At 33.7% G+C, this 26,356-nt stretch overlaps 2 protein-coding genes and 1 non-coding gene across 3 annotated transcripts; 2 read left to right on the top strand and 1 right to left on the bottom strand.

The window, feature by feature from the left end:
* The first annotated feature begins 2,398 nt into the window (after nucleotides 1-2,398).
* LOC130813261 (uncharacterized) lies at nucleotides 2,399-12,271 on the top strand. The gene is made up of 2 exons (XM_057679059.1): nucleotides 2,399-2,650; nucleotides 11,803-12,271. The coding sequence occupies exons 1-2, from the start codon at nucleotides 2,602-2,604 to the stop codon at nucleotides 12,036-12,038; spliced, it is 285 nt and encodes a 94-aa protein (XP_057535042.1). The 5' UTR covers nucleotides 2,399-2,601; the 3' UTR covers nucleotides 12,039-12,271.
* Nucleotides 12,272-15,642: 3,371 nt separating this feature from the next.
* On the top strand, nucleotides 15,643-18,792 carry LOC130813897 (protein IQ-DOMAIN 6-like). The gene is made up of 5 exons (XM_057679805.1): nucleotides 15,643-15,916; nucleotides 16,014-16,238; nucleotides 16,847-17,068; nucleotides 17,458-17,571; nucleotides 17,666-18,792. The coding sequence occupies exons 1-5, from the start codon at nucleotides 15,839-15,841 to the stop codon at nucleotides 18,338-18,340; spliced, it is 1,314 nt and encodes a 437-aa protein (XP_057535788.1). The 5' UTR covers nucleotides 15,643-15,838; the 3' UTR covers nucleotides 18,341-18,792.
* A 7,152-nt stretch (nucleotides 18,793-25,944) lies between these two features.
* LOC130814372 (small nucleolar RNA R71) lies at nucleotides 25,945-26,050 on the bottom strand. The gene has a single exon (XR_009042399.1). It is a non-coding gene; the product is annotated as a small nucleolar RNA R71 (small nucleolar RNA).
* Nucleotides 26,051-26,356: the final 306 nt, after the last annotated feature.

Raw genomic sequence — 26,356 nt, 5'->3', positions numbered from 1 at the left:
GCTTCAAATATCACATCACATCGTCGCTAATGACTTCTATTCAAACAAACGTCCATCTACATTTAAGTGATTGGATAAGCAAGAGATGGTTTGTTTCTCACATTAATTGTGCTGTTTTATTATAGTTTGTGCATTTGAATTTATATGTAATTTAATGTATTAATTTACTAATTTATATTTTGAATTATACATAATTAAGAACAATAAAAAATTTATATTACAAAAGTATGTGTATGAAAAAATTTTAAAAACATAAAGATTTTACATTAATAATAAAATTGTAGGTTGTGGACTTGTATATAATACTTGATGGGTAATTGTCGTCTCTCGATATCATATGGTTTTGATAAAGAGTGAACTTCATCAAGTGTGTATGCAAGTCAATACTCATTATCGTGGGTTTATGGGCTCGAGCTCACAGGTGCCTCCTGGGTGTGTCCGTGGGCTGATTATCAAAGTCTAACAATAGGCAATTAGACAATTCAAATAAGATTCTACACTGCTAGATTTTTTCTTACGTGTTAGCATTACATATAAAATAAGCTTAAATGATGAATAATGTCAATAACTTTGAAAATGAGGAGGAAAAACAGCAAGGGTCGACTCGTTCCTAAATAGAATTATAGGAATATGAAGGAGAATACTATATTTGTTGAATTAAGATTGCAATATTATCATCAATATTCCTCATATAAAAAGGTGTTATAGCTATCACAATTAATAGAGAAGTACCGCTATGTCAATTTATTATATAACACGAATTCAAATGAAATTTTAAATGGAGTGTATCAAATTCAAAAAACTGAAAAAATAATATTCCCTCTGTTCTTTTTTGATCTTCCACTTTAGGTTTTTCACATATATTAAAGAAGATAGAATCTTTGGGTTGTAGTGGGTATTATTTTAATTAAATAGTAGTGTGAATTAATGATTGTATTGGAAGTATGAGGTTGTAGTGAGTATTATTTTAATTAAATAGTAGTGTGAAGTAATGATTGTATTGAAAGTATGAGAGAGAAAATAATTATAAATAAAAGAAAATGGGTACATTAAAAGAAAGGGGGGTTTTAAAGGGTAAAAGTGGGATAAAAACTTTCTAAAAATAGAAAGTATTCTAAAGTGGAAGAACTTTTGAAACTACCCGTTATAGTAATGTAGAAGATCAAAAAAGAACGTAGAGAGTATTATACAAGACCTAAAGGCATATCCCTCGTTCATCAACTTGTTCTCATAAGCTCTAATTAATTTAATGTCATTTACTATCTTCTTTATATTGCAAAAGTGATCAAACTTATTTTGAGTTGAATAAAAATTAGTTAAGCTAAATTAAATTTATTTTTAGTTAAATTAAATTTGATTTAATTGAATTAATTTTTTTGACTAAACTAAAATTCATTTAGTTGAAACACACTTATTTTTTGATAAACTAAACTTTATTCATCTGAATAAAATTTATTTTTAGCTAAATAAAACTTGATTTAGTTGTATTAAACTTTTTTTTTTGCTAAACTAAGCTTCATTTAATTGAATCAAACTTGTTTTTAGCTAAACTAAATGTGATTTAACTGAACCAAAACTTATTTTTATGTAAACTTAATTTGATCCAATTGAATCAGACTTATATTTAGCTAAAGTAAACTTGATCTAGCTAAATCAAACGTATTTTTAGCTAAACTAAACTCGATTAAACAAAATCAAACATATTTTAGCTAAATTAAATTTGATTCAATCAAATAAAACTTATTTTTAGTTAAAATAAATTTCATCTAGCTGAACAGAACCTTTTTTAGCTTAATTAAACTATATTCAATTAATCAAACTTATGTTTATCTGAATGAAATTTGATTCAATCAAATCAAACTTATTTTTAGCCAAATTAAAATAATTTAGTTGAATCAAACTCATTTTTACTAACATAAACATACTTTTTTTTGGCTAAACTACATTTTATTCAATTTAATCTAACTAATTCTTAGCTAAACTAAACTTTATTAAGTTGAATTAAACTTATTTTTAGATAAAATAAACTTGATTCGGTTGAATCAAACTTATATTTTACTAAAGTAAACTTGATTATGAATACTTTTCTTAACTACACTAAAATTGATTTTGGGTCGAGTTGATTGTAAGTAGGGTTGATATTGGGTCGGGTCAATTGCGAGTATCGGGTCACCTTGAGTTGACTTATGTGGGATACCTAGCGAATTAAATTCATGTTCGAGTTCGAGTAAGTAACAAGTCCAATGTAAGTTGGATTCTATTAACCACATTTTCGGTTAATATCGAATATGGGTTATTCTCAAGTCAGAAGCAAGTCAATAATAGTTAAAATGTATTCACTTTTTTATATATATGGTCTCAGGTCAACATCAGGTCGGTTAAGTTGGATTACAGGGCAATAAGAAGCGAGTCAACCTACATTCCGGTGCAGGTCGATATCAGACGATTTATGTAGGTTGATCAGACGGTTTTGCGGGTCGGGTCAATTTTTACAGCCTAAAAGGAAATATGAATTATGGAATTCAGCCTATCAAAGCCACCTTCTCGCACCAAACACCCTAAATTTCTCCAATTATCTCCTCAAAACATTGAATTTCTGACATGGCAGACCACTCATCCGCACCTTCAAACAAAAAAGATGACCATCCAAGTACGTTAATTTTCATTATCTTTCAATTTGTTTATCTCTTTTGAGTTTATATCTTCTTTTCTCTATTTCATTCTTGATTTTCTTGTTGTCTGAGATGCATTGTAGCTTAATTTCGTCGAAATCTCAGTATTTAAATGATTATGTATTTCATGATGTTTATTTTATAATGAATTAGAAATCATGGGAATCAAAAACTTGGGATGTTTAGGATAAAATGATGAATTTAGAGGGAAATTTTCTAGGTTTGAGATAAGGATTGGATTGAATACTCTAAATATATAATTTACGTATGAAAAATTGCAAATTTGAATAAGTTTGAAAGCAGCCTAATGAAATGTAATTCTGGGTTACTTGCATAATTGTATATAGGTGATTGTTATGTGAATTTCCCTCTTAATAAGAAAGATATAAGCTTAGTGCTTTTCACTTTCCATAATACTTGCAAGTTAACAACCAATCTCTACTATTAGTATATTAATCCTTTTCGTTTCATGGGTTCCCCCTTAACATATCATTAATTTTAATGTTCTGGTTTTGGGAGTGAATTGTGTGTGTGGCTGTGTGTGCGCGTGCACGCGTGTGCAAAGTGAGTGTAAAGTAATCTATACCATAGTGCAAAAACAAGGCCGCATCACCGTATCACAGTCGTATTGTAAAGTTTTTTGAATTTATCGCGATAGAAATATAGACCTCGTTGACCACGAAATCATCCAAAAACAAGGCCGCACTATGATCTAGACTAACAAAACCTGGTTTGAGAATTGGGGTTTGTAAGCAAAGTAACTAATCAAACACTATTTTAAGCGTACATGAGTAGTATACAAGAGCAATTGTATCTATGTTAATCAAGTAAAGTCACCAAAGTGGTGTATTATATGTATTAAGGGGGGAAAAGAACAAAACGGATTTTGTTGAGACTTTGTGACTGATTGTATTCTGTCCCAGCTCTTGATGATTCCTTAACAGGGTTCCCTTGTTCTTCCTGTATTTCTATCATTTGCCTTCCTTGTCCCAAATCAACACAGGTCAATACTTGAACGGAAATTATCGTAACCTTTGGCCTAGCCACTCCTATATTATCCTTCTGTAGTACAGGTTTTGCGAAGTCTGAGAAGATTCCTATTCAGTTATTCACACTCTTTTAACTAAACAATCAGCCACCTTGTTCGCCTCTGTGGGATATGGGTGAATGTGTCAACTAGTATAGAAACCTTGTTGGTCTATCACGTGTGAAGTGTGGACTGTGGTAGAGACTTCCATTGTTTTTGCGGCTCAATGGACCGGATGAATGTTGTCTCCTTTTTGTCTTAGCAAGAATTTTTCTTTCTTTAATCATGGAGAGATGTGGCTGAAATTAAACTTGCCTTGAAGCAGTAGATTTTTATATGGATTAGTCCTCCACTTTAATAACTCAAGCAGGTTGCCATGAATAATTACAATTTTTTTGTTGAAGGTGAAGTCAAAGTAACATGTATTTTTTTTTTTGTGGAATTCTTATCTTTTGAAGTGTAAAGAGATAGAACCTAGGTCTAGGCCGTGATTGTACGGAGGAAAACATTAGTAGACTGAATTTCATTCATTACGGATGATATTTTCTGTGGGATTCAGCTTTCAGGCATCATATGGTGAGAAATCAACCATAAGGTGAGAATCCTTACCTCATGAAAAAGAAAAACAATGGTGTAATGTATACCATATAAAGGAGATACTTCCTGTCAGTACAAGGAGTTAAAAAATTTGTAGAAAACAGTGGCAACTGCAAAAGTGAACCAATATAGCAGCTTCATGATTTTTCCGAAAACTCATTTCTACACTTTATTTTGCAATCATCCAAAGTATCGGTATCTCCACTCGAGATATATAAAGTGCTTCACAGTGCACTTTACAGTTGACACTCCTTTTTGCGAAGCCAAAGAAACATAAGTCATCAAAATGATAATTTTTCTCGCCATGGGTTTAGAACTCTTAACAATAATAATAACATATGTTTACTAAAACATTATAGTGCCATTAAGATAGGATTAAGGTTTGCAATTAAAAGATGATGAAATGGGTTTTCTTCAAGTGGCTTTTGGGTGTGCTAAATGTTGTGCTTTTACGATGTCAAGCTGCAGCTTGATATCATCCTGCTGTTGCAGTGTTGCTTTCATTTGGCTATCTTGTTGTTGTGACTTTGGTTTATTTGGAGGGAAGAATATAGCTAAGAGCAAAAATCGTTAGGTGTAGTGGCTAATGTTCTTGTGTAGTAATAAGGTGAAGGTACGAATGCTAATTCTGTCTGAATCCTGAGGTAATCTGATCTGTATTCGGTACAAAATTTAATACTTCAACTCGACTCCAACTCCAAATAGGAGTGGTCATAGTTGGTAGCTCCACCACCCTCATAAATTTATCTTTACTATCTTACTAGCTTTTAGTTATTTTTATTTTTTACTTGCTAAAATTATTTTCTTTGAAATAAGTGAAAGTAAGGACATGCAATCTAGTTTTAAATTTCTAATGAATTCTTATTAGATGAGGACTAACAAAAGTGTGTTCATTCTATCTATAGTATAGTTGATTTATTTCAATGTACATTATCTAAAGTTACTTCTTGTGAATGGAGACGCACAAGCAAGAAAATTTAAAAGAAAAACTTAAAAGAACAATAACAAAGGTGATGTCTTGAGCATACAACAAAATAGACAAATAGGGGAGTAAGATAACTATTTTGGGTATTTTAGGATACAACTTCAATCATCATTTGTATTTCATTAAGAAATATGCGTTATTACATAAAGAATACAACACATACAAATTCACTATGTGTTTTCTCACTCACCCTCAAAAACCTTCAATGGTGTTTGATAACTTACATGGCGTACAAGCACTCTGAAGCTCTCTTGTGTTTGCACTTCCTCACATGTATTTGGACCCTCAAAGATAGCTTCAAGAAGCTCATAACATGAGGTACCGACACCCAACTACAAGGAGATGCTTCAACAAGTTTTTCTCCTTTAATGGTCACTCACCCTTTTAACTCTCGCTCATAGAGTTTCTCTTGGTAATTGATGTGTATCAATTCAACAAGACTCACTTGCTTCACCACAACTTGAATTCAACCTTTAAAGTCCTTAACGACCACAAATGTTAAGAGAAATCACTCCTCGAACCCCACAAAAGTCAGAACCTAAAACCAAGGTTCTGATTACATGTGTTTGTCCTATCAAAATTATGCTCGTATGAGTACCCTCATAATTGGACTATAAATAACTCGGTCCGAGTGTAACCTATTGTCATCTTATGCTAAGTTGGCAAGTAGCTTATTTACATCAAGCTCGGTTCATTTGGGTGATGGATGATTTGATGTAGTTACTATTAGATTAGGCTGGACTAATTGTGAATGTCAACATATTAATAGAGAGACACGAGGTGAACACACTTCATAAGCCAATGATATATACCATCCCAAAATCATATGGCTATGGGAAGAAGGATTCTAATAACTTATAAAGTGTGTACACCATCTTCAATTTGTCGATGTGGGATAAACCATCCCAATAGTTACTAATTGGTCTGAGAGGAATATACTCAAATATAGTGTCAACTAGTTTTTTATATATTAACTTTGCGGTAATGATATTTTGATGTTATTAGTCATTAGCAATTTGTATGTGGTGTAGGTCGGTATGGTGTGGAAAGGGGGTTGGATCCTATGCCTATTATTCAACTGGTAACTTATGTGTAAATGATACCTCATAAGTCATAACATGAGATTCTAACTTTGTTTACATCATTACCTTTGCTACTGTCTCGAATATTTTGGTGAATAAAAGGAAACTTACTTTTTAATGTAAATCAAGGCCTCTTTTCAATGATCATTGTTGGTTTAGGGAAGATACCTTTAACTAGAGTAAGGGATCATGAACCTTATTTCAAGCCATTAAAGTTGTATTTTAGCATGAAAGTTGGTTTGAAGCCTCTTGATGAGCTTTGTTTGCTTACTAGTACATACATGGATGAGAGTTATTATGTACTTCCTTTATTCCCAAATGTTTTTCCCACGAAGAATATTTGGAGTGATTAAGGGAGGGAGAATAACGAATGATCGTGTGTGTATGAGTAATAATGAGACAAACTAAGAAATATTATTCTTGTTGGGATTTTGAGACTCAAACCAAGTCCAAGATCATGAAGAAGATGAATCAAGTGTGGGTCAAAAATGCTGGATGCAGGGGGTGCGGAGTATTACGTGGGGCGCGGAGAAGCTTCTGTCTTGGGCTGAATGTTGAGCACATGCCGCGGAGTTCTACGCGGGGCGCGCTTGCGCGATGCGCGTAGATTTACGGGGGGCACGGAGCACTGCGGTTTTTGCGGGAAGTTGGTTTTGGCACGTTTTTGGCCGGTTACTCATTGTTTTTGACGGTTTCTTTTGCATTTTTTTAACCATAATTTCTTTTTATTATGAGGTATGCTATATAAAGGCCCTATGTAATTAGAATTAGGGCATGCGATGCATACAACACAAAGTGAGGAAAACTAAGAGAGAAAAAGCTTGGAGAACCATTGTTGTGGCTTCTCGTTCATCTTGTAATCTCTCGGTTTATTGTGGAAAGTTTATTCTCGGTGCCGGTGGATGTAGCTATCACGTTAATGGTGAACCAGGTTAATTTCTCAGTGTGATTTTCTTTATTGTTTGTTTGAATCTTTATTGCTTTCCGTTATTGTTTTTCAATCTTTGCTTCCGCTGTCGCACAACAATTGACATCAAGAGCTCAGGTTTAATCCTAGGAGGAGTTTTTGAGGAAAACAATGGTAGGAGATTCTACAATAAGGATTGAGAAATTTAATGGGAGGAATAGGTTTGGGCTATGGCAGATTAAGATGAAGGCTTTATTTAAGCAGCTGCAGATTTGACGTCCGTTGATCCCGAAGAGTGCGGCGTCTACATCGGGATCTGGAGACGGATGGATTGAGGAACAGTTAGTAGTGATGGAAGAGAAGGCTCATTCTACCATCTTGCTAAGTCTTGATGTTCGTATCATCACGAAAGTTACTGATCAAGAGATAGCCGCAGAATTATGGTTAAAATTGGAGTCATTGTACATGACGAAATCATTAACCAACAAATTTCTACAGAAACAGCGGTTGTTTAGCCTCAGGATGCAGTTAGGTACGCCATTAAGAGATCATCTAGAAAATCTTAATTCTATTTTACTGGATTTGCGTAATTTAGAAGTTAAGATAGATAATGAGGATGCAGCGTTAATATTTCTTGTTTCTCTACCGAATAGTTATGAGAACTTTGTGGACTCTTTTGTGGTTGGCAAAGACTCATTGACCCTAGAGGAAATGAAGGCAACACTTTATACTAGGGAGTTGCGTCAAATGGCGACATGTGATAATAGGGATTGTGGTAGTGGGTTACTTGTTAGATCGGGTAGAAATTCTAGAAAGAAAAAGGGGTCTAACAATAGTAACGGTGCTAGGTCAGATACTAGTAATAGAATAGATGGGTCTAGCAACACTAGGACCATAATATGTTATCACTGTCAGGAACCAATATATTTTAGGTTTAAATGTCCAGAATTAAAAAATAAATCTCAGGCCACGATAGTCGAAAGTAAACATAGCAAGAGCTATGATTTAGAGGAAGATTTAGCATTGATTAGTTGTTTTGAATCTAGTGATTTGGTTGATATCTGGATTCTTGATTTTGGTAGTTCGTTCCATATGAGTCATCGTCGGGATTGGTTTGATATTTATGAGTCTTGTTTTGGGGCTTCAGTTACAGTTGCTAATGGTACTCCATGTGAGGTAGTAGGTATTGGTTCCATGAGACTTCGGACTAGTGATGGGAGAAGGGTTACTTTGACTAAGGTGAAGCATGTTCTTGCGTTGAGGAATAACTTGATATCGCTTGGGACCTTAGATGATTTGGGGCTCAAGGGTGAGTTTAGCAATGGGGAAGTGAGTGTCTTTAAGGGTTCAGATTTGATACTTAAGGGTATCAAGGTGAATTCCCTGTATGTCTTTCAGGGTGTTACGCTGCTTAGTTCTGCTGTTAGTGCTTCTAATAGTCACTAGGATATGACGGTTTGGGATAGGCATTGTCATATGAGTGAATTGTCTATTAGCAATCGTCTTACATGTGTCAAGGATGCCTACCTCGAGGATGACAAGCATTGGGTGTTTGGGTTTAAACACGGGTGTGAGCTTAGCATTGAAGCTCATGACTACTTGTATGGTAGGATGATTAGTTGGCTATATTTGGGTAGTTTGTTTTGTGGATTTGTTATGTACTGTGTTTTAGATATTTTGTGGCATCATATCTATGAGATAACACCATTGCAGAGCGGTGTATAGGAATAACGAATCGGACCTTGTCAGGGAGAGTCTTATGCATGCTCTCTAGTACTTGGTTGTTGAGTAGATACTGGATTGGTTTGTTCGATCGAGGTTTACACACGGGATTAGAGGTGACCAGTATGTGTGTGGTGTGGCTCAGTAGGGTATCGTGTTCTTATGTTTGGAGCCTTGTTAGGGCTTTAGTGTGCTATTGTGTAATTTGCAGTTGCTTGTTATGGTGATAGTGGTACCGAGTTTGAGGTGGAGTATGAGTTTAACCCCTTATCCAATTCTGTTCGACCCCAGATTGATGGTGTTGATGCTGCCGCAAGTATTTCTCTGACTGTGATTTTTGGTGTTGTCTTTATCTCTGTGGTTAGTTTAAAGGAGTCAGTACAGAGAACATTTCGCTGATCTAAAGGTTTCAAGAAAAGCCTATATGTGTTATCGAGAAGTCTGATAAGTTGGTTGTAGGGAGTGTTGTTTTGGTTGCTATAATTGTGGTAGGTTATGCATTGAACCTTGTGGGATTGGCAAGGTTGGTAGGCTTTTTTGTGGAGTCACTTAAACCTCCAACTTATGAGCACGTTGTAGAGTATAGTGAGCGGGGGCAGTGCTTTGCTATGACTTTACGTATATGGGAACTGTTGTATAAACTGGTAGTGTTACTTAGCTGAATTATATCACCTCATTTTGAGGCTGAGTTGGTCTACATGTCTAGAGTTACGGTTTGGTGTTTGAAGTATGCTGTGATGTGTACTTGTTTTACGCATGCTAGAAGTGTCATTTGCAGGTTTGTGACTCAACATAGGTGGGGGCACTAGCAGGTAGAGATTTGTTCTCTCTATGATTTGCTTGGATCAACTGTTGTGGTTCTTATATACGGGAATGATGTAAGGTGCTAAGTTACATCGGTTAAAGTTTGGGTTATGTTCGCTGAGTTTGATTGTGTTATGATCTCGGTGATGGTTCTTTGTGATCAACCTTGGTTGGCTTTTGTGGACTATGATTGTTTGTTTAGTGATCAGGTACTTGATGTTCGAGAGAAGCACGATGTGGTCAGATTTCATTCGGAATGCGCCTACATGAAGATAGAGGTAAAGAAGGTAGGATGTTTTGAGAGTTCTAGTAGATTCTTTACTATGCTGGATTCATTAGCATAGGCCCTAAGAGCGGTGTTGAGGGAGCTCACAGGTGAAGGTACGCACAACCTCAAGGTGGAGCTTGCCTCGTGGACTCGTGATGCAAGTGGAGCATTATGAGTGCCTTGTGATGCTAGTTGAGCATTATGAGTGGTTATACTTGGAAACGAGTATGTGATGGGTCTTAGTTGAAGACTTATCGGGATGGGTCTTGGCTGGAGACTTTTTGGGATGTATGGCTTATGTTTGAGCCTTGCATCGGTTTTGGCTTGAGAGTGGTTTTGTTTCACTATGGTTTGATGAGGTAGTGGTTGACTACGGGTTCTCGTCAAGGTGGAGATTGTTGGGATTTTGTGACTCGAAGCAAGTCTAAGATCATGAAGAAGATGAATCAAGTGTGGGTCAAAAATGATGGATGTGCGAGGTGCGGAGAAGCTTCTGTCTTGGGCAGAATGCTGAGTGCATGCCGCGGAGTTCTACGCGGGGTGCGGAGCACTGCGGTTTTTGCGGAATATTGGTTTTGGCACATTTTTGGCTGGTTACTCATAGTTTTTGATGGTTTCTTTTGTATTTTCTTAACCCTAATTTCTTTTTATTATGAGGAATGTAATAAGTATTAGGGCATGCAATGCATACAATACAAAATGAGGAAAACTAAGAGAGAAAAAGCTTGGAGAGCCATTGTTGTGGCTTCTCGTTCATCTTGTGATCTTCCGGTTTATTGTGAAAAGTTTATTCTCGGTGCCGGTGGATGTAGCTATCACGTTGATAGTGAACCACGTTAATTTCTCAGTGTGATTTTCTTTATTGTTTGTTTGAATCTTTATTGCTTTCTGCTATTATTTTTCGATCTTTACTTTCGCTGTCGCACAACAATTCTATTGAATAATTAAATCAGTAAGAAAAATGTGGTGACCATACAGTAAAAAAATGTAGAACTGTAGTTTGTGAATAAACTTGTTGGGACCATAAGCATTAGAAAAATGCTGAATAAAATTAGTGGAAATTAAAAGGGGAATTAGCCCTAAAAATACTACTCATACACGATTTTGCATTGCTTTTGAAGTAGGGTGTTTACAAGTAATGAAAATGTTCATATTCTATTTTGTTAGAGCAGATTATTCAGAATCCAAGTAAATCGTCCGGTTCCAGCCCATCAGGACATAACCTTATACTACCCCTTAAATTGGGTAAATTAGTTTACCTTGTAATAGATTATTCAAAAGATAATTTTAGAATCCTTAGTTTTTAATCAGAGATGTTCATTGGGTTCATTGGGTTGATTTCAGGTCAATTTTTTTCGATAGGTAAAAAATTAGAGCTTGTGCCCATATAAGTTTTGTTTTTACATTATTGTAAGTCTATTTTTAAAGTCGATTCAAATCGGGTTCGGTTACAACTTACAAGGACGGGTTAATATCGGGTCATTGAGTTCGTTTTAAACACCTCTGCTTTTAGTATTAGGTAACTCGAATCATGATAAATACAAGGAATCGGCCAATTCCATTATCAATTGAATGTTTAAGAAAATTAACATGTTGTATAGCTCTGCTATTGCAATAACTAAGGTGTGTTCTCCTTTTGTCCAACACTAGTTAGGGTGCTCTATTACCTCATATTCAAAAGTGATGCTATTTTGTCTATAAACTTGTGCCTGACATGTTGTTTGCTACTTTATGACAGAGAAGGAACCGAAATCTCCCAATCTGATAGAACGAGCCAAGGAAGGGATCGGGTCACTCTTTCGTCACAAGTCACCGCGCCACCACAAGGAAACTCATGGGACAAGCGACGATATCGATGAAAGTACTCCAGCTAATGAAGTCATAGGGCCGAATGTATTTGAACGTGTAAAGGAAGAAGTCGAAGCAGTCGTTGAAGCATTCCATGAAAAAAAGGATTCAAAAGGTGATAAATAAGAGTATGCTTATAAATTGCTGTCACAAAATGTTTAGTACAATTCAATCCTCATTTGGTAACAGAATCAGATTCATTGGATAAACTTAATCTTATATATGGATTTAATTTGTTCGAGCAATTGAACTGCTGCAGTTGCTTGACAGCTTATTTATGTAAATGTGTTCTTGAAATGTACTCTATTTGCATCTTTCAAATGTACATTACTAAATCATCATCGTTTATTTACGTGAAATTACTGATGATGTTTGCTATTAAGGTTCAATTAGAAGTAACCTCTTAGTTCTTACTTAAGAGTAAGGTTGCGTATATTTGACTTCTCACCTCTTAAATATTTATAGGCAGGAGTTATTTAATAACATTGAGAAAATGAAATATTGTTGACATCACTAGTTTTCAAGTGTGAGTAGGAATGCAAAATAAGGGTTTGGGTCGACGTTACTAAAAGGAACCAATCTCTAAAGTCGCCATCTTTTTCATTGTGTCGCCATCTTTTTTAATGAAATTACTAAATACCCTTAAATATATTTTTAATTCTACAGTCAACCATTATTATTAAACTAAAATTATTAACAATGATTAAATTAAAATAAAAAATATTAATTTTAAAAAAAAATTTTAAAAAAAAAAAATCGAAAAACCTAGTCACATGTTGTGTGCTGAAATTTGATATATATGCTCACTCTTTTGGCCATAACTTTTGATAAGAAAATCACATTAATGCAATGTTTGCAGTAATAGAACCTAGACTTCAAGATCTTTTCAATGATATATTATATGAATAATAATTAAATTATATGTTTGCGTTTGAGTCGCGTAAAACACGTGACTATACAGCGGTCCGGTCGTGTGTTTTACGCGACTGGATGTAATAAAAGTCACTGCAAACTTTAAACGGTCGTCATTTCTCGCTCGGTTATCAAATCGGGCATAATATATCGTTGAAAAGCTCTTGAAGTCTAGTTTTTAATGTCGCAAACCTTGCAATAATGAAAATTCTCTTTAAAAAGGTATGGCCAAAAGGTTGAACATGTATTAAATTTCAGCACAAGCAAACTTTAAATGATTGTAATTTCTTGTTTGATTCATCGAAATTGGGCATATGCTATATCATTGGAAAAATCTTGAAGTCTAGGTTTTAATGCCGCAAATATTGCATTAATGTGATTTTCCTATCAAAATTTATGGCCCAAAGAGTGAACATGTATCAAATTTCAACATAAGCAATTTTTTTTTTTGAAATTAACGATTGTTATTGATGCTTACTAAATCGTTTTTGTGATCATTTTATTTTCCATAGTGTTTTGATATTGAATTTTAGTTCGGTAAGTGTTTTCAATGAGATGTTAGAGAGAGGAAGTTATGAAAAGTCATTAAGAGCAAATTTGGAAGTTCATTATATAAAGGGAGGTAATACAATGAAAAAGGTGGCGATGTATAATAATGCACTACATATGAATTATGATGCTTGTTTTAACGCTCACCTTTCACCATAATCCTCTGTCCCAATGAATTTGACTATTTCATTTTAGTCCGTTTCAATGAATTTGCTCTATTTCTATTTTGGATATAACCTACTATTTTTACTTTCTATATTCTCTCTTATATCCAAATATGCCATTACTTTAACAAAATTTTAATCTCTGTGGAAGTTAATAAAGGGGCAAATTCATTGGAATGGAGGAGATTTGACATATTTTGCATTTTGATCTGTCATAATAAATTTGTCATATTTTTAGTTTTAGACATAACTCTATTACTTTTACTTTTTATATTCTCTCTTTTTTCTAAATATCTCATTAATCTTAGTTAATTATTAGACAAATTCTTCCATAGGACACACTTGCAAAGTGAAATTAGATGTGGCCACTAAATAAGTAGGGGAAGTAGTATGCTTTATGACATATAATTATCTACTTTGATATCTTTAATTTTGAATGCTAACTTGTTTGACTAAAAGGATCCATACATTCTTCTTCTCATGTCTTAATCTTAGCGCTAAATTTGAAAGTGATTCCGGCCTCATCATATGAAGTTAACTTTTAGTGATATAAAACAATGATTAGAAAGAAAAAGGGAGAGGAATCTAATGATGTTATTAACCAAAGTCAAAACATGCTCTACTATGATATTGATTAAATCTCTTTCGTTTCTTTTCTATCCTTTTTCCTATCCATTTTCGAATTTCTATTAGTATTATTATGTTTCAAATTGTAGAAGTTTAGAACCTAGATCAGTGTAACAAATTCGTACTAATCTTGGGATTGTTTGATCCACAAGGAATGTCAAGGACCAGATACAATTAATTAACAATAAATCTGTTGTTAGTGTTAAGGTTGTCTCAAGAGAGATTGCCGGTTGACAAGTTTATCTTTGATATGTTGCCTTTTATGGAGCAAAACTTTTCTAATGATCGTATCTGCACAAGTAACAAAGGTTAAGAGGGTCCAAAACATTCTTCGAGAATCTGCTCTGACACCCAAGTCAATGAGAATAGAGGTTCAGTCCAATTTCAAGTGTACAATGACTTAGCTTGGAAAAAAGCATAACAAGAATTTGTTTGTGGCGTGAGGCCTTAATTAATACTCTTGTATCACAAATGTAAATGAAGTTACTTGATGCAAAATGATTGAATGTAATAAGTGTTATTCGTTCCAATGAATGTAGCTCATAGAAAGGTTAAATTCAATAGTGAGTTCTCTAGAAAATTAATTACCTTACAAGCAGTGAATAAGAGAGTATTCACATCTCAGTATTGACTAAGAGCCCAAGAACCCTAGTGGTACTAAGAAATGTCTCATTTGACATTAAAATATTACCGTTGTCAATTCCTATGTGATTTTCCTTGGCTTTTCATGTTGAATCAACTACACTCTTGTATGCGATATCTTCACTTTGGCTATGCAGGAAAGCATTAAATATAAAAAATATCTTTTACTTGTTTTGAGAAAGCTTCTACATTTTATCAACAAAAAATATTCTTCAATCTTCTCATTAGAACAAACGAGGTATCAACATAATATTGTTTCTCTACAACTCTTCATTTAATGTTCTATCCTATAGAAATTCAAAGAAAATCTTCCCACTTAACATTAGAAAATCATATACTCCTCCATATTCTTTTTACTTGTCCCTTTTTTTTGATTACTATTCACTAATCACTTTTAATTCGTATTTTATTCTTAATTTATAAGTTAAAATATAGTCAAGTGAAATCTTATTTCATTCATCTCAATGCAAAGATTATTAATGTAAAATTTTCATAATTTTTAATTATACTCAATTAAAGATATTAACAGTTAAAATATTACCCCAGCAAATATGAAAAAAGTAAACGGAAACGATGAGTAATTCCTTATTAGAACACTCAAATTAAAAGCCATGAGAAATGTGAATGATAATTTACCTACAAAACCCAAATAAAATAGAGTAACAAGATGTGCTTTTAACCTTAGAAACCTCTTTTATTAAGGAAGCTTGTGTAGGCCATGGGGAAAGGAAAAGAAAAGAAAAGAAAAGAAAAGCACTAGTCCCCACACCCTACTTTCTCTCCAAAGCCTCTCCCATACAAAATTAATTTGTAGCTAACTTATACCAGACTAATTATTCAATTCCTTTTCATATTTACTCCTATCATCAGTATTTACTATTTAGTACCGTTACTCTTCCCTTCCCTTTCTTCCCAACTTCTTTTTCGAATTTCAAATTTAAAACTTTCCATCAATACACTACTTTATAACTCTCTTCATTCAAACTCAAATACTTGAAACTGCAAAAATCCATTTAAATTTGACTCTCCAAAATGGCAAAATTAATGGGTACTTCATCAAATTGGCTTAAATCCTTACTTACTCTTAAAAAACCCAACTCAAATGATCATGTAAGCTTAAGTTATTACCTTAAATTTCTTTTTTTTTGTTTTCTTTCTGGGTTTTGTTTTTTATGAACTGTTTGACTTTGTTTCTTATGATTTGTAGGAGAAAATGGGATCAGGGAAAAGTCGCAAAAGATGGAGACTTTGGAAGAACCCATCAGTGAAAACAGGACAGTCAGAGCATTCCGATCAAATTTCAAGTTCTGGTAGTGATGCAAGAATTAATGCTGCCATTGCTGTTGTTATACGAGCTCCTTCTAAGAATTTCTTGTTGGTTCGTCAAGAATGGGCTGCCATTCGTATCCAAACTGCATTTCGTGCCTTCTTGGTATTCCTGAATTTTGTTGCTTATTCCTGTGTTGTGATTTTCTTGCTTACCTCCTTATAATATGTCTGAAATAGTATGAATTATGATATATCAGAATATCACTGATCACTTCATTATTTATCTTCTCCTTAATGTTCATCCATGGTTTATTCTTGAAATTTTTTTTTAAAGTACTTGGTGTTAAGAGTACATAGCACATTTTGGGCCTGAACCATCAACTTAAGCTTTTGGTTGAGTTGGTTTCTTGACATAGTATTAGGGTCAGCGTGATAAGAGCTCACGGGTAGGGTGTGTGCTGCATCCACAAATCTAATTTAAAGAGCTCTCGTGTGAGGAGGCGTATTAGAGTATGTAACATATAGTTGGGCTCAACCATCAGCTTAAGCTTTTGGTTGAGTTGGTTTCTTGACATAGAGCTCATGGGTAGAGTATGTGCTTTATCCACAAATCTAACTTAAAGGGCTTTCGTGTGAGGAGGCGTGTTAGAATATACAACATGTTATAGGCCTCAACTATTAGCTTTAACTTTTGGTTGAGTTGGTTCCTTGATACTTATAGTGTTGGTTGGAAGGGCATATTTAAATTTGAAATTGTTCTATGGGTGACAGGCGAAACGGGCTTTGAGGGCGTTGAAATCACTTGTTAAGCTCCAAGCTATAGTTCGAGGTCGATTGGTAAGAAAGCAAGCTGCAGTAACTCTAAGATGTATGCAGGCACTTGTTAGAGCTCAAGCACATGTCAAGGCACATCGAGTAAGGATGACCTTGGAAGGACGGGATGATTCGAGAGCACTCGAAAATTTCGAAGCTGATCCTGTTAGGAAAGCAGAGGTAAACTAATTCATTAATGGGTCTAATCTAATGCTTAACTTATGAAGTGAACTCAAAACAATGGTTCAAGCAATGAGTTGAAGCTTGCCAATGCAATCCTTTGTTATTCCTACTCGCTTAAATGAATTGTCCACCATGATTAAATCGGAAACAATTGTAAGATTGTATGCATCCGACCATCTCAAACCCCGCCTCAAGCAGGAGCTACTTTTGGCATTGTTGTACTGGAATGTTGTTTCAGCCTCGAAATGAGGAACTCATATGCTATTGAATTTATTAATTGGGTTATTCAACATATGTATGGAGAACGTCTCATGTGAGACCACGCACAAGAATTTGTGCAAAAATGACCTACATTGGCTGTCTAAGATTTGTTGGGCTCTTTACAGGCCGGCTGGTGTGACAGTAGGGGAAGCGCGGAGGAAATCAGGACAAAGCTACAATCAAGGCAAGAAGCAGCCATGAAAAGAGAGCGAGCAATCTCATATGCAGCCACTAAACAGGTGAACTATGGGCTAATAATCATATACCCTAGCAGAATTTTGCTCTGTAATGTTTGTTTATCAGCAAGACTAAATGTGTGTTATCCTATTACAGCAATTTAGAAGCAGCCCGAATTTAAACCCTTGCAAGAACAAATCATTTACTACTTCTCAGCCTCCAAAACTCGATAAGGGCGGTGCGTTTGGTTGGAGTTGGTTGGATCGTTGGATGGCTAGTAAACCATGGGAAAGCCGATTAATGGAGGAAGTTCGAAGCGATCTTCCATTCATGTCACCACTCTCGAAACTTTCATCTAAGCAAAACAAGTCAAGAATCGACTGTGCGAGTGTTGCATCTGAGCAACTCGGTTTAGAGAAGGTTGCAAGAAACGACTCATCCGTTAGAATTGTCAGAAGGCCTAATTTTGTTGGGCATATCGCTCGATCATCATCTGAGTCGAATTCAAAACTTCTGACCGAAGAAACATCAACCTCTACCTCTTCATTGTCAGCTTCTCGGACTCCATTGTCTAGTAGCACGAGTAGAACAGACGAGAGTGGAAGTAGCAATCCAAGATACATGAACCTTACAGCATCAAACAAGGCTAAACAACAGAGTTTTCAGAGGCGCCCGCTAAGGGAAATTCAGAATCATCATATGTCATGGACTACAACAAGATTCAGTGGAGAAGCTCGGAGTGGTGTTGACACAGTTCCATATTCGGTTCCTTTATGTGGTGATCTTTATCCACCATTTCAAGTAGATAAAATCGATTGGAGGTATCGTTGAAGTCAGTGTTACACAATTCGCTAGCTAATTCGTCTTTTGGATCCTTGATTCGCCCAAAATGACTAAAAGTAGCCCAAAACCGGCCATAACTACTATACTTTTGTTTTTTGCTCTTCTGATTCTACTGAAGAGTTCAACAGCTTGTTGTTCTTGGTGATACTTGGGAAAGTAAGTTAACATATGACTTTCTACCCAACACCCAAAGGAACTGATAGGATGAGGTTTGATTTCATACAAGGATGTTTTGTGTACAATGTTACTACATGCTGGAATTTTATGTGATCAATATTTGATAGGATAACTTATTTACTTAAGCAATGTTTTTGTGAATTTGTAATATGATTTTTTTTCTAATTTTTTAAATGTAAGAGAGTTCTAAAAACAGTGAAATTGATAATTGTATTTGTAATCTATTGGGTTGTCTTTTGTTGAAGGTAATATATTTATGTTGGTGTTTTCTCAACATGAAGCTGATGCCTCATTACATTGAATCATTAGCTGCATCATTTAACATGGGTCAGTGTGAAAAACAGCATTGGCTACTTAAACAACAATTCCTAGTCAATCACCGTGATTTGTAAATCACCAAGAAAAGGCAAAACAAATACTAATAAAGTAAATAAAATAAAAAATAATTAAAATCCTACAAGCCCTAACCTATCAAATTCATTCACATAAGGGCGATTTGTCAATATTACAAATCACCGTTATTTACCTAGACGATCTCCTTAAACACAGGGCATGGGCTAGGATGGCATGCCTTCTCACTGTGAAGACCAGCCAATCGTCAGTCGGCCACATTCTCAGTTTTTTAAAACGACACTGCAGAACACACTAACATCACCATATTAAAACGAAATTTGTGTTATGATATGCGTTGGACACATCACAAGTGTCACAAGGTATTTTTCGAAGATGCTCGACAAGGCACGACACAACCTGTTATTGTTTGCGGTCCACCAAGGGACAACCCACGATAAGTGCGGTTATTTGCACTTGTTAGTACTAATTATACTCTTTTTTAATGATATTTTGGACTAGTTTATGTGATTTTTTGATGTATATTTGTATATTTATGTTTTATGAGCTTAATTGTGATGTTTTATGCAATTTTGGGCAAAAGTTGGAATTTTATAGGTCTTACAAAGTGATAAGAGTGTGAAGGATGGGAGAAATGACTTAAGTACCGTATTAAATGCGTAAATGCTAAAGATAAGAAGAAGAAAAGCTATGACTCGTAGCTTCTACATAACACTTGCCACAACTCGTCACCTGCCAACTAAAGCATTAGGATAGCTCAAAAGAAAATGATGACTCGTCGCTTTTGCCTAATTAAAAAGCGGTGACTTGCCGCAAGGTATTGGAAAGCACTTTATTAGTTAGAGAAAAATGACCGTTTTTGCCTAACCAAGATTGACGAGTTGTCGTAAACTACTGGAAGTTCTATTTTGAAGCAACGAGTATGTGACGAGCTGCTGCTTTTCAAGAGATGAGTCGTTGTAGGGATTTTTTTCTCTCTTTTTTACTTTTTTGAAGGATTTTTCTGAGAATCTTTCTCAAATTGAAGGATTTTTTAGTCGCATACTCTTTTATGGATATGAATTGTCGCTTTTCTTCTCTTCCGAGACATTAACTATAATTTTTTATGAGCGGAATACATTGCGTACGATGATGATGTAATTTCTATCAATTCAACCAAGTTTCAATTATTGTTTCTTTTATTGTACTTCAATTGTTAATTGGTTATTTTGGTTGTTACCTTTTATGTTTGTTCTATTGAATTGTTAGGGGGTTTGCATATTCTTAAATTAATTTCCTCTCGGTTGTTTTAATTGATTTCTACTAGTATAATTTTTTGACTTATATAAATTTAATTGAAATGTTTTTAATTTTATGTATTATTTTGTAATGTTTACATTGCAAAATCAAATTACTCTTAAATTATTTACGAACATGTTATATAGATAAATCAATATATTTAAGCAATGTAGTAATATCTACATCTTTTCTTGTAAAACTTTTAATTATGCGTATTGTAAAAATTTTAATTATTTAAAAAAATATTATTTCCTGAATCAAACTATCATGTACTTTCTCCATTTCTTTTTATTTGTCCACTTAATTTTTTTCATTTTAAGAGAGAGAAATTTAAATTTGATTTTGAAAGTATATATTGAAGATAGAATATAGTCATATGAAATATTATTAGTATCGTCTTGATGTAAAGTTTTTTAATATATACTTTTTTACAATTTTTTATGATGCATACTTAGAATTATTAAGGCTCAAAATTTGTTTTGAAAAGTGTGCAAAAAGTAAAGTGGACAAACAAAAAGAAACGGAGAAAATAATTAATAAGCTAAGCTTTAATAAGTGATAAGTAGAATTTTCCAACTCTTTTATTATATGTGTAATGATTATTTACTTAAAAAAGGTTTTTTTTTTTTTTTATTTTTTGATAAAATTTCTCAGATTTTTAATAATGACCATTTAGTAAAGTTGTTAAATGTCATATCATATTTACTTAAAGCAATATAATTTTTAAACACGTCAATATATTATTTTCATTATCGTAGAACTTTTAATTATTTAAATTAATATTACTTCTAAATTAAATGTCGTTAAATCAATAAACAAATAATAATGATATTCCATTTCTCAGAGCTTTATTATAAGTTCACATTGAGAATTTTCAACTCTTTTATTATATTCTATGATATAATATGATTTAAATGAGTTAAATATCTATACTCACTATTATCACTAATCACGATGTTCATAAAAGTGTTACCGTGGATGAAAAAATGTCTACTGCAGTCTGATTATAATAGATGTATGTTTAATTATATGTAGAACTGTCCAGATTAATCGAGACAAATTATAAATTAAGTCGATCAGAAATGATTGTTAAGATATTTACATATACAAAAAACTGAAATCAGTATTCGATCTGAGAAATTATAGTTTTCAATGAGTTCTTGTGAAACAATCTAAGTCGTGTGAGACTAATTCAGATTCAGTAAATTTTTTTAAAAATTATGACATACCTATTTTAATATTTGATTCATTTTACTTTAAATTGCAATGAAAATTTTAAGACTTGAATTATTCGTTTAAGTTTTAAAATGTGTTTTAAGTTTTGAAAGTAACCTTTTAAGTCTTGGAATTGTTAAATTCTATGACTTAAAATGTGAATTTTAAAGCCTTTTAAATCTTAAAATTTATCTATTAAGCCATAAAATTAACCTCTTAAATATTGAAATTTGTTAAAAAAAATTAATTATTAGCGGATTCAATAAAATGCATCTCAAAAGTAAAACGGTCTATGATCTCACCCAAGATTTTGTGTATAGCATTAGGCTTCATAAAAATAGGGAAAAGAAACAAGACTGTTAAAATGAGTGTCCCATAGTGATGCAACAAATAAAGCAAAGAGCTCTGCTCTCATTAATTGCTACATGTGCTTTCGCTAATTCAGTGAAATCTGTTTTGCTCATTTTTTCTAATGTTCAAAATAGATTTCATGGTTTAATATTTATCCGATCTTAAAAATTAAATTTGACTTAGCCCGACCTTAAAATAAATTTAAAATAATATAAAAATCAATATAAATATAAAACTTGATTTTAAACCGACCTTAAACACCAAATTTAAAATTGATATGATAATCCAAATAAAAACCTACTCCCATTACAAGCTTAGAGTTCCGCCTAGTTGATCCGTCAGAGATTCTGGTCTGACTTTATAACAAAAAAACTAAATTAACTAATGACATTTAAAACTATAATTAGAGATTATTAGGTTATAAAATTTAATTTAAGTAATTTTTTTCTTATCTTACTTATTAAAAATGACGAAAATTAATTTTAAAAATTTAACTTTGTGGGTATTAATTTTAATTTTTTTTTTACTTTGGTTTATTATTTAAAAATTTAAATCTTTAATACATATTTGTTTTTAAAGATCTGGTTCCTGTTGTAACCAAGTGAAAAGGTAAAGAGGGTTATATGGCGTGATATAAATGGCAGGGCCCTGAAGATAGTTTTAAGGTACAACTGTTTAAGGCTCAATTTATAAAGGGGTTCAAATTGAGTTAATGATTATTATTAAAATTTGGTTTCTACATAAGTACCTTATTATCATATGAGCTTAAATTTCTACATTATTTGACATTAATATGATGGAAAAAAAAAATTATATGATACATAGTTGGAGATAGAAAGAACTAAAACTTTACATATATATAAGGGCTTTTTTATATAGAGTCCAAAAATTAAATGGTGAATGTATTTTTTCAAATTTGATTAATTTAATTAGGGTTGCATGGGCTACTTATATCACGCCACATTCTATACCCTTTTTATCCGGTTACAATATTAGTGAGTTATTTATTTATAAATAAACAGATAGCAAAGTTGAAATTTTAAAATAATAATTTAAAGAAGAAATTTTTAAAATCAACATAAGTAAAGTTGAGATTTTTAGAATTAATTTTTCTTCAACAAGTTAAAATGCAGATGAATAGTTTGCTCTAAGAATCCTAACTTTACTTCAAAAGAGGGAGAATTGAATAAAATGTAGTGGATTTTCACAAATTGTGATTCAGAAATACCCGCCAAGGACTTAAAAACTATTTGTGAATTGTTTTTGATATTTTTTTTATGTCTTTAAAAAAATAATAAAGTAATGAATTAATTAGTTAATGTGAAAATAAAAAGATAAATAAACAGAGGTAAAACAAATTATATAAAGAGTTCGACCTTTAAAAAAATACGTCTTCACCTTTGAAATTCTCTCTAACCCTTGGATCTCTAATGCTTACTCTATATATTACTCTTTGATTTTCATGTAGATTACATTCTATATATTACTATTTGGATTTCTAATGTTTACTCTATATATTATTTAGGATTGAGACATTTAATTATATAGAGTTAATATAATTAAATGATCTTGCATAAAATATAAGTTAGATAAATATATAAAATATATACAAACATGTTCGTAAATCAATATTAAACAATCGAAAACAATATTAATTGACATTAGATGATCCTGACATAATACGTCTTATTTCGTTAAGGGTCCTAAGACTAAAGTACGTCTTTCTTCCTATATAAAATTATTTATAAAAAACAAATGAATTTTAGATGGGGAAATTAATGGAAGAATAATTTAAGTTTTGATGATGATGTTAATGTTAAGCTTATATTTTCTTTGTATATTAATGAATTGAAAGGTATGTCTTAGATCAAGTCTTTTGCATTTTTGATGAGGAACCAATGTAAAATTCTTTGCATGCAAAGGTTCTTCAGATAATGATTAATTATGCATGGTAAAAGAAAAGTCAAAATATAGTTCATCAATGAAATAACCCCATGTGAGGCCATGACTATATTTAGACTTTTTTATTATGGCATATACATTGTTTATGAAACGACTTGACACGTAAAATTTTAGCATGATAGTCTACATGTACGACAATTGATCAGTCGCGAGGACGACTCATCCAATTCCATGGTTAAAAGCTTGTAATAGAGTATAAGACTCAAGTTATATGATTGATGTGCATGTTTTATATACTATTTCTTACCATTCCCCCATTGCATTTTCATAGCATTTCTCGCGTATTATGCTTCATTTTTCCATTGGTTTTTATACTTGGTTGGAGTGTTTGTTTCCCATCTGTTTTGTAGGAATAAAGCTCTAATTAGGCCAGGAATCGACCCTCGGAGCGAGATTTGCAAGTTAAAAGGTCGTAAGCTACTCGAAGTATCAATTTTGTGCTGACAAAGACACGCACCCGGGCGGGTTTCCACATACCCGGCCGGGTCAGCATCCAATACTTAGAAGATTTTTGAAGAGGTTTTTTTTTGGCAGAAATGCTATCACACGGACCCGGGCGGGTATCCACAGACCCGGCCGGGTGAACCTCTCAAACCCGGGCTGGTTTCCTCATACCCGGCCGGGTCTGTTCCAAAACTTAGAAAATCTTTGGTCTTTGAGATTTGGTTTTGCCTCGTACCCGGGCGGGTTTCTTCATACCCGGTCGGGTCCAGCGGTTATTTTTTTTGTAACTTCCGGTAACCTCCGATCTTTTTGGAAGGAGATATATATAGCATTTGAAGAGAATTTTAGGGCACGCTTTTTTCTCTGGTTTTTTTTCTTTTCCTTAGGATTTGATATCAATGGGGATTTCTATTATTTCTTGCTTTGGAAGATTGTAATTCAACAATCGGAATTTGTAATTTTAATTATATTAAAGGTATTTTCTTTCAATCCTAATTTCTTGTTCTCGTTTATCATCGTTATCCTTGCATGATTATCTCTCCATTAAGTTTGAATTTAATGTCCCCCATGAATTTCATTCTTGAATCTCTTGTTAGTTTTAATATGCGTAGTGAGTAGTTTTATTGCTAGGGCTTGGTGAAACTATGCAAAAGATCATGATTTTTGTTTGATTTTAGGATTTAAACTTGGTTTGTCTAGGTGATTCAATTGATAGGTTTTGTATTGATTGCATGTTTGGCCAATTTGCAAGTTTTATTCACTCAATTCTATAAGCGAAAGTTGCGAGTTTGAGTGAAAGATTTCCTTCTTTGAACAGTTAAGCTTTAATCGCGATAGCTTCTTTTATTGTTTGATTGTCGAATTTGTTTGCGAGAGCAACACATTCCTTCGCCTATATTCATTCCTATCCCAATTATTGTTCATGAATCATGATCGATGCATAGTGAATCCTTCTTAGCCCTAGGTTTTTAATTATTGAATTTCATTCATCTCTTGTTTTTGCATTATATTAGATAAACAAAAATTTCCAACATTTGATTGTTAGCGTTAGTGAACTTGGTTCAACTTGTGATTTTACTTGTCCTTCCACAGTGGTTCGACCCTACTTACCCAACTATACTAGTTAGGTGAATTAGGAATTATTTTTGGTAGCAAAACGACCTATCAAAATTTGGCGCCGTTGCCGGGGAGGGGCAACAATTTTACTTTTTGAATTTAGCGTTTGCTTTTGCTAACCCACTCGAGGAACAACTTTTCTTCGAGTGTATTTACGTTTGTTCTAGTGTTTTTGTGCATGACCAGGAGCACCAACAAGCAACCTTTGCTTTTTGATCCTGAAGTCGAGGCAACTGCTCGTAGAACACACGCAAGTGCAAAGAAAAGGAGAGCGGAGGCTCGTAAACAAGCTAAACAAGCCTCTCAATCTCTTGACATGGCGGCTCAGGCTCCCGAGAGAACTCTTAGGCAGTCTACACAGCCCAAGGCTAGCAATGTTACCGCGGGGATTAGGATGCCGACTACTAATGCTGGAAACTTTGACATCAAATCCCATGTTATGAATATGATCACAGGAAATCAGTTTTATGGTCTTGACAATGAAGAACCCGTTGATCATCTGCAGAAATTCCTTCAAGCATGTTCTCTACAAAAGATTACTGGGATGACTGACGACGAGCTCTACTTATACCTTTTTCGTTTCTCTTTGGCGGGCAAGGCTCAACGTTGGTATAACTCTCTTCCCAACACCATTACTACTTGGGCGCAATTGTCTGATGCTTTCTTAGTGAAGTATTATCCCGGTTATAAGACTCACGACTACAGAGTTAAGCTCTATAGTTTCTCACAAGATGCGGGGGAAACTTTTCATGATGCGTGGGAGAGATTCAAAGATTACCAATATATGTGCCCACATCACGTTATTGAGAAGGAATTTCTTATGCAATCATTTTATAATGGTCTTGATAATGAGACTAAGAGGATGGTAGATGGTGCAGCTGGCGGCTCTTTCATGAACAAACAAACTTCTGAGGCTATTTCACTCTTGGATACTCTTGCTGAAAATCAATGGAATAGCTCATCTAGGCGCGCAGCTCAAGCACCAAGGAAGGGGAAACATGAAGTTGAAACCTATTCCCTTCTATCATCACAAATTTCAGCTTTGAATGAGAAGATCGATGGGATGCGCATGAATGCTAATACATCTATGCCCGTCAATGCTATGGCTAC

The sequence above is a fragment of the Amaranthus tricolor genome, chromosome 5 (genome assembly GCF_026212465.1).
Source record: "Amaranthus tricolor cultivar Red isolate AtriRed21 chromosome 5, ASM2621246v1, whole genome shotgun sequence".
Taxonomy (NCBI): domain Eukaryota; kingdom Viridiplantae; phylum Streptophyta; class Magnoliopsida; order Caryophyllales; family Amaranthaceae; genus Amaranthus; species Amaranthus tricolor.
The sequence above is the reverse complement of the archived record's forward strand: the minus strand, read 5'-3'. Positions and strand labels throughout refer to the sequence as shown.